At 35.6% G+C, this 12,071-nt stretch overlaps 1 protein-coding gene across 7 annotated transcripts in view; it reads right to left on the bottom strand.

The window, feature by feature from the left end:
• Window positions 1-431: 431 nt before the first annotated feature.
• The window catches only part of Bruce (BIR repeat containing ubiquitin-conjugating enzyme), a 64,454-nt gene continuing 52,814 nt past the window's right edge, over window positions 432-12,071 (bottom strand). For 5 of the 7 annotated variants that reach the window (XM_046629661.2, XM_046629660.2, XM_046629664.2 and 2 more), the window contains 6 exons: window positions 9,932-11,257; window positions 8,947-9,167; window positions 8,250-8,489; window positions 7,087-7,275; window positions 6,850-6,984; window positions 5,238-6,261 (listed from right to left, as the gene is read on the bottom strand). In XM_046629661.2, coding sequence (XP_046485617.1) covers window positions 5,983-6,261; window positions 6,850-6,984; window positions 7,087-7,275; window positions 8,250-8,489; window positions 8,947-9,167; window positions 9,932-11,257 — 2,390 coding nt within the window. In that variant the 3' untranslated portion in view covers window positions 5,238-5,982. Of the gene's footprint in view, window positions 6,262-6,849; window positions 6,985-7,086; window positions 7,276-8,249; window positions 8,490-8,946; window positions 9,168-9,931; window positions 11,258-12,071 lie in introns of all 7 variants that reach the window. The other 2 variants (XR_011177166.1, XM_046629659.2) reach the window with 2 other exon arrangements.

Genomic DNA, 12,071 nt, shown 5'->3' with positions numbered 1-12,071 from the left:
GACGCAGCAACCTTATTCTTTTGAAAGACATAAGAGGTTTATAAACGTCTTTTATCTATGATGACTACTAGATCATTAAAAAGGGGGCAAAACGGGTGATTTCACCCTTTGTAACAATATTAAAAAAGAAGTCAAATCGGAGATCAACATGGGATACCTTCCTTGTATGAACGATGATAATATAGGAAAGATAATAAGAAAATCGATTCATTCCTCTACCTATTCTTCAACGGTCACATATTCCTGACTCAGTCATCCAAATGAATCAAAATTGTGATGGGGAAAATGTTCAAAAATAATTGATTCATTATTGTATCGACTTCCCTAATAACATAATAAGCCTGGGTAAAAATCCTGCTAGCTAAACTCATTCACTCGCTAGGCACTATACATGGCTACTTTGAGCTAGTATGAATAATAAACATAATTACGATTTTGTTCTATCTGAATTCAAGTTTGTATTTCTAATCGTTATTCACGTACTTGTGTAGATACGTTATTTTTACAGGCATTCAATAATGATACAACATATGATACAAAAATTACAAAATCAAAGATTATTTGAAAATAATATCTCTTATCACTTATTGTTATTTTCTTTTATGTTAATATCATTAAACCCCCATCTCTTTGTTCTCTATAAACAACAAAAAAAAACAATTTGATTCGTCTGGAATCACTATGCATATACAACATACCGTATGTATACAGATGAGTGAACGTATGCTATGGGATTATTTCAATAAGTACATTAATATATTCACTTTACATTTGTGATATTTCTTGAATAATCATTACATTACGAAAATAATGAAGTTCAAATACGTATAAATGTATGGCAATATAGATTGTTCATTTACTCATTTCTATTACATACTTGTATTCGTCCATATTCTTATGTAACCAATTCTATCAGTTGGCGAAACTATGCGCTATTTTTCATTTACTAAATGCTCCGTATTCATCGGATTAAGTTGTGTACTCAGTATAAATCGTGCGAATAACGGAGCTTATGTTACAAAATAGAAGATTTGGAAAAATAGTGATAATTTAACTTAAAACAGTTAGATATCAGCATTATAGTAATTCAATGTCAGCATGTTGTGACGATCAATCATTAGCCGAGATGTCGACGTTGTAATGCCATCGTCACTTTGCTGATTTTGTAAAAGAAACTTATAATAAAATGCAAGTCATGATTGAATTACAAATCAATTGGTCTCTCCAACTCCGATAGAATACACAGCTTGGATGGAGTCCTGAGTCGATTATTCATTACGGAAATGGTGTTATGTATACCCATATTAAACTGCAAATTAGCACATCAGATACGCTAGCCTTGAATTCGGAATAAATATAGAACTGTTCGAAATTTACAAATTTCTTACTTCGTCTGAGGTAAATTCGAAGTATCTTTATTCCATTAATAATATGATTCCTCCTCCCACTAGAAGAAAATCATTAGACGAAAATTCGTACTTAGTAATCCAAAGTGAAATGTATTTTGATTAAGCATAATTTGATAACTCGTTTTTGTAACAATGATGCCAGTCGATGGTATCATTTTTATTATCAGACTTTTTAAGTGGGATCTATTTACTCTGCCAGTCGAGATTTGTTTCGTTTAGCAATCTCATGTAAAAAGTCTAGTAAAATTGTATGAAGGGTTTCCTGTGCAACGTAGCCCAAATATCACATTTACGTTTATGGTTACCATAAAAGTGACTGGAAAAAAATATGGAAATTTCACACATTAGAAAGATAAATATAAAGAAGAATTGATATTGGATCTGGAAGATGAGATAATCCGAGACTTTCAGAAATAAATTCTGCAAACAGTATCAAGTAATCTTTCCTATTCATTAGATCATTTGTTAAAACACAACCCCGATCACTATTTTGCATGACGTTATTACATTTAATCTCATAGTGCGCCGAAATTTGACGTTTATTCAGAACAAATCAGATATTCGTAATATGCCAAAGAACTATTTCAACACAATTAAATCCGAACCATAATTTAGAAATTAACGTACACAATGAACAAAGAAAATCTCAGGATTTCAGAGAAATGTTATTTTCCTGAAAAGCTAAGAAGTCGATTTTACCCTGACTTTTACTCGAAATGGCATATTTCCCTAAAATCAACAAGATCACAGAATCTCAATAAAATTGGTGTCAGATATTCGAATTTAAAACTATCACAAAAAAGTTTACACTATTGGTGACTTGATGCATTTGCTTGCCAACATTATTTCTGCCAATCTCAATTAATTTTGTTTAGATTCAATTATTGCATGAAACTAGTATTGTCAATGGATTGAATATATATTTTGTTTTTTTAGATATGAACCCATACTGCATCAATTCTATGAATACGATGGAAGTTAATAAGAAAAAATAATAATCAAGTTTGAATTCTTCCTTATGTAAGCACGCTCAAAGCTATTTTGAGATCAGTCAGTACTAGCGGGAAACTTATAAGTCACGAGTGCACAGCACAATTCGCGCATTCAATTTACTGATCTGTATGCGGGTGCTTGTCTGTATGCATACATACGTTACATATTATGTACACTGGATATGTATGTATTAGGGCGGCCCTTCATAGGAGCTGGGAAAAAAATTCACCCATCAGATCAGCTCCAAATAAATATAAAAAAAAGAAGAAATAAACAGACCTTTGCACAAGCGCAAATCAAACGTCTGCTGTTCATTATTGCATCAATATTGATTTCAAATGAATTAAGTCTTGAATTTTTTTTCTCAAGTCTAGGACACATATTGAAAAATGTGATATTCACATGAATCTAAGTTATAGGTAATATCGTTGGTTTCCAGTTCGAAAAACTGTAAGACTCGTGTGATGTTTTGGATTTTTTAACCCCGGAACACATGTACGGGGTCGCAAACGACCCCAGCCACCTTTCAAACTGCTCGCATAAACTAGAAATTGACGTTACCGCATTAATACTTACGCTAATACTACAAATCATCTGCAATGAAATTAAATGTGCTATTCGCCATTCGTTTCCTTATTAAAAAACGAAAAGATTTATGTATTGACGAGTTCCATTATTGCTTTTAGAACGATTTTACAAACAAGAAATACGTTCTAGGCTCAAAAATGTTTACTGGACTTCGGAAGAATGACTTAAAAAATAATGCGAGTAGCTTAAAAATGAATGCTGTGAAGATATGAAACAGAATATGCTATTAAGCACCAAAGTGAAGACTTGCGCTTCTGCAGTTCTCTGAAAATATTTATTTGGTGCCGATCTTACTATCGGCAAGGTCAAATTTGTTTTTAGGGCCGATAATTAAGAGCTACCGTAATGTATACAATATCTATACATATATGTATAAACCTATACACCACGAGTGATGAATAAGAATTCTCGACCTCGTATGTAATCTATTATAGAATCTTGGTGATCGGTCAATTAAGTAAACGTATTTTTAATTAACGTTTCGACCCGGATATGGGCCCTCCTCAGAACGATTTATTTTTTTAACTGTCAAGAACAACAAAAAGATTTTTTATAAAATAAATAATAGTACTAGAAGTAATCAGACTTAAATATTGTAGATGTAATACTCTTAGAGCTATTATATATTATTGATTAGTAAGAACCTTTTGATTAATTGAAATAAGAATGTCTTTAAGTGTTATTTACCTTTTTTTTTAATTAAGTAAGTGGACTAAGATGTAGTCGAATTCACAATTACAATTGGTGGAGACAGTGTTCTTTTGAGTGACGGTAGTCAATGTTAATCTTCAAGTTATTTTACATGTGGGGGTTAATAGTTGGAAGTCATTAATTAAAAAGATTAAAGAACTATGTTTCTTCACAGTCAGTATGTCATTGTGTTAAAAGGTTTTTAAAGAAGGTCTTTTTAGCAATAAAATTAATTCGCAAGTGTCAAAGAAGTGGAGGTAGGCTCTTTATAATTAAGTTCCACATGTCTAACGAAAAATTGTTGGTTGAACCGATTGAGTCAACAGGTGAATAACGACTGATGGGAGAAAACAAATATAATCCAGAGTGAAGGTGAACCTATTATAAACAATTATACAGAAAAACAATAAATATTTTGTGAGAAAAGTTATGTAGAAAGGACTGTGTAATGGGGACAAAAAAATTATTTTTATATGTAGTTAAGGTTAAACAATATTTGTTGTGTGGGCGGAGATTAGAGGTTTGTAAATATTACTTAAATGTTCAACATCTTGTCTAAGATTAACAGAATTGGTGTGACCTACAATGTTGCACATTTCTAGTAACAGTCTTCTATAATAATTGTGTTCTTCACAAAGGATGTTTGTGTTGTCGTAATTAAAAGTGTGTTGTTTATCGATACTATGTTTCGTTAGAGCTGTGTGACATTCTTCAATCTCATGTACATTGCGTTGGTGTTCCCTAATTCTGGTGTTGAGATGTCGACCAGTTTGACCTATGTAAACTTGATTGCAATCATTGCATGGTATTTTATACACAACATTAGATCGTTTGCCCATGGGGATCTTGTCTTTTCCTGTATCAAAAACTAGTTGTAAATCTTTTGAATTTTTTCCAACAAACTTGACATTATGTTTGGCGAATAGGCGGTTAAGTGACTCAAAGAGACCAGATACATATGGGATGGGGATATATGTAGTAGCAGGTCTATTGTTATCTTCAGCGGGAGCAGAGTCAATATTATTGTCAGGCAAGTTGTTGATGTAGGTGCGTCTCTTATTAATATGTTGGTGTAATAGGCCATGAGGGTAATCATTCCATCTTAGTATATTGTACATGAGCGACAGGTTTTTTTCCTGGAACTCTGTACTAGCAAGTTTGATAGCTCGGTCAACTAGGTTAATGATGGTGCCTATTTTGTAGGATATTTTGTATCTTTTTGTTGTTCTTGACAGTTAAAAAAATAAATCGTTCTGAGGAGGGCCCATATCCGGGTCGAAACGTTAACTAAAAATACGTTTACTTAATTGACCGATCACCAAGATTCTATAATAGATAGTATACACCACGAGGTTAGCGATTAAATATTCCACATGAATTTTTAACTGTATATTATTCAATTCATACATTTTTAAGACATCCTATAGTCAATCTAGAACGGTTTCATGTAGAATGGGAATCAATATTCATGTTACATACTTTTTCACCAACATCGCGACGTCCATATTTGAATTGATAAAAACCTAACTTGTGGGTGTTGAATATATTAAAACAAAGTTGAAAACAGAAATAACTTTATTCTTTGAAGTTTATGTTGCTCTTGTTTTTTTTTTCTTTTTTTTTCAAATATTTTCAAGGATCATTTCATATGAAATTACGGTAGACTGATTAGTTACAATTACACATAATTCCTAAGTCTTTATTTCAAAGTAGTATCGATTCGAGAATAAAATTTGTATTATATTTTCCGATTTATTGCTCCACGATATCGGTTCATGTATTTCGTTCTTTTTTTTCTCTTGGAAAAAAAAAAGAAAAAGTAAAGTGGCTTACTACACAACAACGTACCAGTTTTAATTATCTGAAAAACAATATCTTAGATATTAGGTCAGGTTGCATTTCACGTATGAGGAATGGGATAGGAGGAGGTAAAACACAGCTACGTCGATGAGGAACATAATATGTATAATAAATATCAAGTAACATTTGTTGTACTTGAACAGTACACGCGGTAAAATGAAAGGAGTAGAAGACGACGTGTCTAATTTGTGAGAGCAATTAAATACTTACATACATACAGACACGCAACGTTCATTAATCGATTCAATTATACCTGTACGTCGTTTCCTTAGCCCGATTCTCGGGAATTTTTTTGCCGTAACCCCACCTAGTTTCGATCTCTCCCCTCTGACATGACCGAATAGGATCAACCCATTATTATTGTTCATAACACGTAACACGATAGACTTTTCAAAAGGTCCAACAATTTATAATACCCCGTTAAATCATCGTTCAGCCCTTTCTATTCACACACTTTTGAAACCATTTTCTCCATCTCAACGTCTGTGTCAATGTCGTGATGCATCAGAATGTTTGCCTGTTCGATGTTGCTGACCGGTGTTACCGCATTGCTTGTAACCGATGTCTGCGTCGTTGTTGGTGTTGGCGGTGTGCTTGGACTGCCGGGTGTGCCGACAAGTTCCAAAGGCGAACCTGGCGATGGAAGCGGTTCCACAAGATCCTCCAAACCTTCCGGCGTTGGTAATTTGTTCAGCTCATCTCTGAGCAGTCTATAATGTCTCTGAAAAATCACCGTGCATGGAATATTTATTTTATATCTGAAGTACGGTTCAATAACAATTTATTTCAAATTCCTCATTAAATTTCTGGTTTCTTTTTTTTGTGTTTTTCAGTTACCTGAAGTTCAGTTTCTTCTCGAGCAAAACAATATTACTGGAAAGAATACAGGAAATTTTCTAATCGGAGAATTGAAGGTGCGAAAAAAAAAAAAAAAACAGATTCAATACTCAAAAGTCTTAATTCACAATCAAAATTAATCCCACAAATTGTGGTTAATCAAAACTCAAGAAATCAGTTTTGAGGGCAGCGAAGAAAAGAAAAAAGAACCTCTTATCGTATGTGATTGGACTCTGCTTAATACACCTTAAAAAACGGAATGGGATAACACAGTTTCAGAACGTTAAATATACAATATCATAGATTCTAAGTGATATTTTGCAAAATATAGAAATTTTTATCACAAGTGAGACAAAAGATTTTTTTTATCTCGATTTTCTATCAACTTTTAGATACATCGCAGTGGATTTATTAGAATGAGATCCGATTTAATTATCAATGCTCGTAGCTTTTTTGGCACACAAATTAGTACCTTTAGTGCCAATGCGTTGAGAGATATGGTGCGACCAGATCGGCGATCAGCTCCATGTTGCTCCATGTCTCTTATCCACCCTTCGAGTTGCGCGACAATTTCGTGTCGTTTGATCCAAAAATGTGTATGAATAACCTGAGGAAGAATGAATTAATGCATATGGAGAAAAAAAGTTAAATGCCACTTTAACGATAAAAATAACGATGCGAAATAAAGAGCTTGCTGAAGAAAACAAACCTCCTTAAAACAGGGGCAGGGGTTCCGTATTTGCTCAAGCATTGCCCATTTGGCAGTAGCTTGACAAATATTGGCGTTATATTCTTGACTAGATTGAGCTCCACTAGATGTTCCTCGTGATCGCTCGTAGCCTGGCTCATTGAAGTATGGCTCTGCTACTAGAATTAACGACTGTATTGAGACTAAAACCTGCGAAAATAGAAAAATGTAAATTAAAATTGCGATTCTTAGATTTTATGTGATTTATGCTCAGCGTGTTGGATTTTGACCATCTCTCAAGTTACATGGTTATGAAGATTCAACGGTCAAAGAGTGATCATTCTTATTAATCTCACTACGAGATAATCGTCAATTAAATATTCATCAAATAAATATATTTATTAGATACGGAGATCTCTTTGAAAATGTGAAAACAGAAAATATTACAATTATGATAAAAACCTTAGATATTCCTAATAGGTCACTGCGGGTGAATTTCACCCCTAACATTTTTCAAACACTTCGTAGAGTCCCTTAGTTGTGGAAATGGGCCTCTTAGCGCCATTCTTCATACGAAATAAACGCCTTTTTCGACATTTTTGGTACTTTCTTTAATTTTGGCTATGTTTTACAATATTTAAACAATACTTAGATATTTTTTTTAAATTCTTAAACAAAAGTATTATGTTTGGGGTGAATTTCACACCTTGTGACCATTATAGCATTCTACTGAGGTGTGACCTATTAGAGATATTAATGCTTATTTTCGAATCCCTTCAAAATTGTTGAACATGCATTATGTCAGTTCGATTTCACTTGACAATGACTCATTTTACTCAAAAAATTATTCTCTATACATTCACCGAAACATGTTATTTTTTATATCATGTTGGCTTCGTTGAATATTATATTTTGCAACATTGCACAGATATCAATTACAATGAATAAAAAATCCCAACATTGAATTAACTGCTGAAAAAGTGAAAGTCTGAATAAAATGAGGTGTTGCAGAGTCAAATTGAACGATTTTACTAGATTTCAATTTTGAAACGAATTGTACTGAAGTGTCGATAATTAAGCTACTTAGGAATGTAATTTAGCCTATGAGAATATTGACACAATTTTTTCTATAATTCGTGTGAAATTAATACTTGCACGCAACGAGAAAATGACAGTTTATTTACCTGAAGAAAACTACTGGTATGGGCATTCCATTTCTCTTCTGGTCGACCCTGCCACGTGTTTAATATACTCAGGCATACTTTGCCGTCGTTATACAAGTTAGGGTTAAATCTAACTGTATGGCGACCAGTTGTTTCCAAGTTTATCATCATCGGACTGTTTGGATATTCTGGGGGAAAGTATACATCAAACTCAAAACATCCGTTTGCGTATGGAGTTTCCGCAGGTCCTGTTATCAACACCTATAAATAAGGTAGCTGTTAATACACGAAATTCATTAGATAATTCATTGATATATCTATTTATTCGATAAGATTTCCTAATCCACCCCAGTTAGCACACAGTGAAGATCAGGTTTGACTTATTGCTGGCAAATTTATAATCAATAGTTGATCACGTTCTGATCCTAAGTTTGCAAATGTTTTTTAGGACTAGCGATTTACAGGCTAAATTATGGAAGTTGTGTACGAATTGACTTTTCTCCATCAAATAACAGTCAGGAGGAATTTTTAAGTTTTATATACCTATATAACAAGATTTCACGTGATTGTAGTTTGAACCGTTCTTTGAACTGAACAAATGTTTCTTTTCTTGTGCTAAAGAATTGTTTTTCATTTATTATTATCTACCCAAGACATAATTTTGTAAAATAATCGATTATTGCGAATTATTGGTTATTCATGCAATGGCGCAAAGTACCTTCATGACATCAAGCCTGTCCGCATCGCATCTGACGAACACACTGCTGCTATATGAGAGAGGTAGGGCAGTAGAAAGAGTGACGGCTTCTTGGGCTAGCCTTTTTACCCTAGTCGGATGACTTCGTTCACCGGCTGCTCTCATGTTCGACTCAAAGTGATAAGAAACAACGAATTTGTAGCCACCGGCATCCGAGTTTTCTGTTATCATTTCGTAGGTATCTGAAAGTATTGTTATAATCATTGTATAAACAACAATTGAATTGGCTGTATTGAGGTAGAATACACAGAAAAGTACGTGACTTTCCGGAATATGCTTCTTGAAAAGCATCGTTTCATTCGATTGCGCTTTGTTTTATTCTAAAGTATGTACATTAAGCTTTATTTGCATATTTTTTTCATAGCAATCAATTCATAGAAATTATTATTGCTGACGATCATTTTATTTGCCCCTGTGTTGACTATTACTTTACAATTCCATCTACCTATTTCTAAAATTTAGCAACCGTTAGAATTAATTCATTTTTGAACTAGAAATTTTCTCATCAATTCTGAGATATTACATTTATTTTCCTGGTGAAAAAATCATCATTTCATTGGACCAATAATAAGTACTTTCAAAACAGGAGGAATAAGAAAAAAAAAGTGGAGAATTCGACATTGCCAAATAATTTGAATAATTCAACTATCTGAATTGCTAAAATAATTAAAAATATTCCAATTATCCGAAAACTACTAATTAATCAGACATACTCTAATATTCGATTTATATTTAACCATATTCTTTTCTACTCGACACAATGCCCATTCGCCCACCCAAAAAAATTCACTAATACGAGTTATTAGTACTATGAACATTACAGATTATGTACACGAATAAATTCTGAATTCATCGAACCAACTTGTCAAAACAGTCAAAAGAAAATCGAACAAAATTCATATTCACAAAACTGATTAATAATTTACAGCAATGATCCGAGGCTTACCGAATTGTAGATTCTTCATGACTTCGAGATACCGTTGTTCAACGGACCTCAACGGCAGTTCAGAGGCGATTGGACTAGGTCCAGCAAGTTCCTCTGTTATGCCTGCAAGCCTGGAGGTAGCATTTTGCACGATAGCAGCGCTTTCTTGTATATCCGGTATGAGCGTGGCCAGTCCCTCATCTTGTTCGGTATCGTCCGTGTATTTGGAAGCTGTCTTAGACTTACCACTCTTGGTCCGATTGATCTTATGCATGTAAGTATTGACACAGACTTTCATACTGGACAAAAGCGAAACAATCGAAGGCTCATTGCTCCTCCCCGTCCTGGGCAATAGCAGTGGAGCCAACTGGGCGGAGAGCGCCATCGCCCTGAGTAACTGTAGTATTGCCCTGTAGAGCGGAATGTGCCTGGCCATGTCAAGCACCGAGTCGTTCCTCAAGTACGAGGAGAGCGCCGGTAGGAGGCACGAGCGTGCTAAAAGTTCGCCGAACGTAACTGGCAGTTCTCTCTGAGGAGGACCTCCAGGTCCGACGTAGCTCGCGATGACCTGCAGCAATACTGTGACGTGTTCCTCCTCCGATCGCTGCCTCAGTAGAGCCTGTTCAACGTTCCAAGACTGCTGCGTCGATCCAGTTCCAAATCCGGTCCCCTTCGCCCAATACAAGTGCGACTTGTCATCGCTGCGACCACTGCTCTGGCCAGTTTTCTGCTCCACACCTTCGCCGCTCCCGGTCTGATGCGTAAAGACCGCCAGGCAGTTTAGCAGAAGGTGAACGGCGCCGACGTCGATCATAGTCCGCCTCAGCAGGAGACCGTCGTCCGTTGTCGGAGGCGTAGTTTCGAGGAGTTGTTTAAGCACCTGGAATGGAAGCGTTGGTAGCGAAGCCGCTAATGGAGAGGCGAGAACGTCGCCGCCGTCGCCGTCATCCAGAACGCCGAGAGCCAATCGGAGCAGACATTGGGCTCGTTTTCGATCCCTGAGGAGAACTTCAGCGTAGCCTGGAAGCCGGAGGAAGAGGCCAAAGGCAGCCAGCGAATGAGGTGGGATGTGAGGTGTGGGGGGAGGCGCTCTTGGTGAGCCAGAGCTCACGCCTTCCAAGTCCTCGTAGATATCGTCGCTCGCTTCCACTTTTACCCAGTCTGCGTCCGGCTGTTCCGGCGATGGCGATTTTTCTGTGAACGGCGCTGATCTACCAGAGTCTGGATAGACGAGAGGCAGATGCGTCGCCAGAACTGCCAGACCACCTGTCAAGCTAAAAACGCCCAGCGAACTTTCGGCACTGCGATGCTCAAGTAGATCGTTGTCACTTTGCTTTGTCATATCCTCTGAAAATAGTGATGATAATAATATTATTGTTGATGTTTTCTATTGTGAGATTGTCGTACATTCAGTATTTATCAAATTGTTACATTCGTGAGCTGCAAGGATCTCTGCAAAAATACAAAAATAAGAAATACTAGAATTGTGAATTGCTAATTCAGTTCGATAGCTAAATTATAGATTACTTTATCAACAAGAATTACCGCAAATTGAACCAACCGCATATATTCGCTAATCTAAAAAATCATTTCACGCCTATCCGTTTTTAGGAGTTAGTAGTGTTAACATGATGATAAATTGAATAAAACATTATTCTGCAATTTTGGAATAACTCTGATGGAAATAATTGTGCAAAATACGAGTAACCCTTGCTTTGTCACGGTATACAATGAATTTCAGACAATCCTTAAGGGGAGGTTCTAGTCATAATCGACCAAAAAAAAACTTATTTTTTTTGTATTGCTTTATTTTCATCCTTAAGGTCTTAAAAATATTAAAAACCATGCAGACATTGGGGATCGTCACAGGAATAAATAGTAAAAACTTTGCTGCGAAGACGGACGATAAACGCATCACATCAGTGGAGGCGAATCTATCAGTGTTGGCGAAAAAGGCCAGAATTGACAAAGTCAGTACCAAAGTTCAGCAAAACATGCTTTTTGAAGATGAGGAAGGAATCCTGTATGGTGCGGGAATAGCTGATTAGATGTAAGTGTCAAAAAAAAAATAATTATACACGATTTTTTCTTCGTCAAACTTTAAACGTGTTTTTCTCGAAACACCTTTTTTTGCGCGTGGGGCGCGATTCCGCTTCAACGA

This window comes from Neodiprion pinetum, chromosome 5 (assembly GCF_021155775.2).
Source record: "Neodiprion pinetum isolate iyNeoPine1 chromosome 5, iyNeoPine1.2, whole genome shotgun sequence".
Classification (NCBI taxonomy): domain Eukaryota; kingdom Metazoa; phylum Arthropoda; class Insecta; order Hymenoptera; family Diprionidae; genus Neodiprion; species Neodiprion pinetum.
The sequence above is the reverse complement of the archived record's forward strand: the minus strand, read 5'-3'. Positions and strand labels throughout refer to the sequence as shown.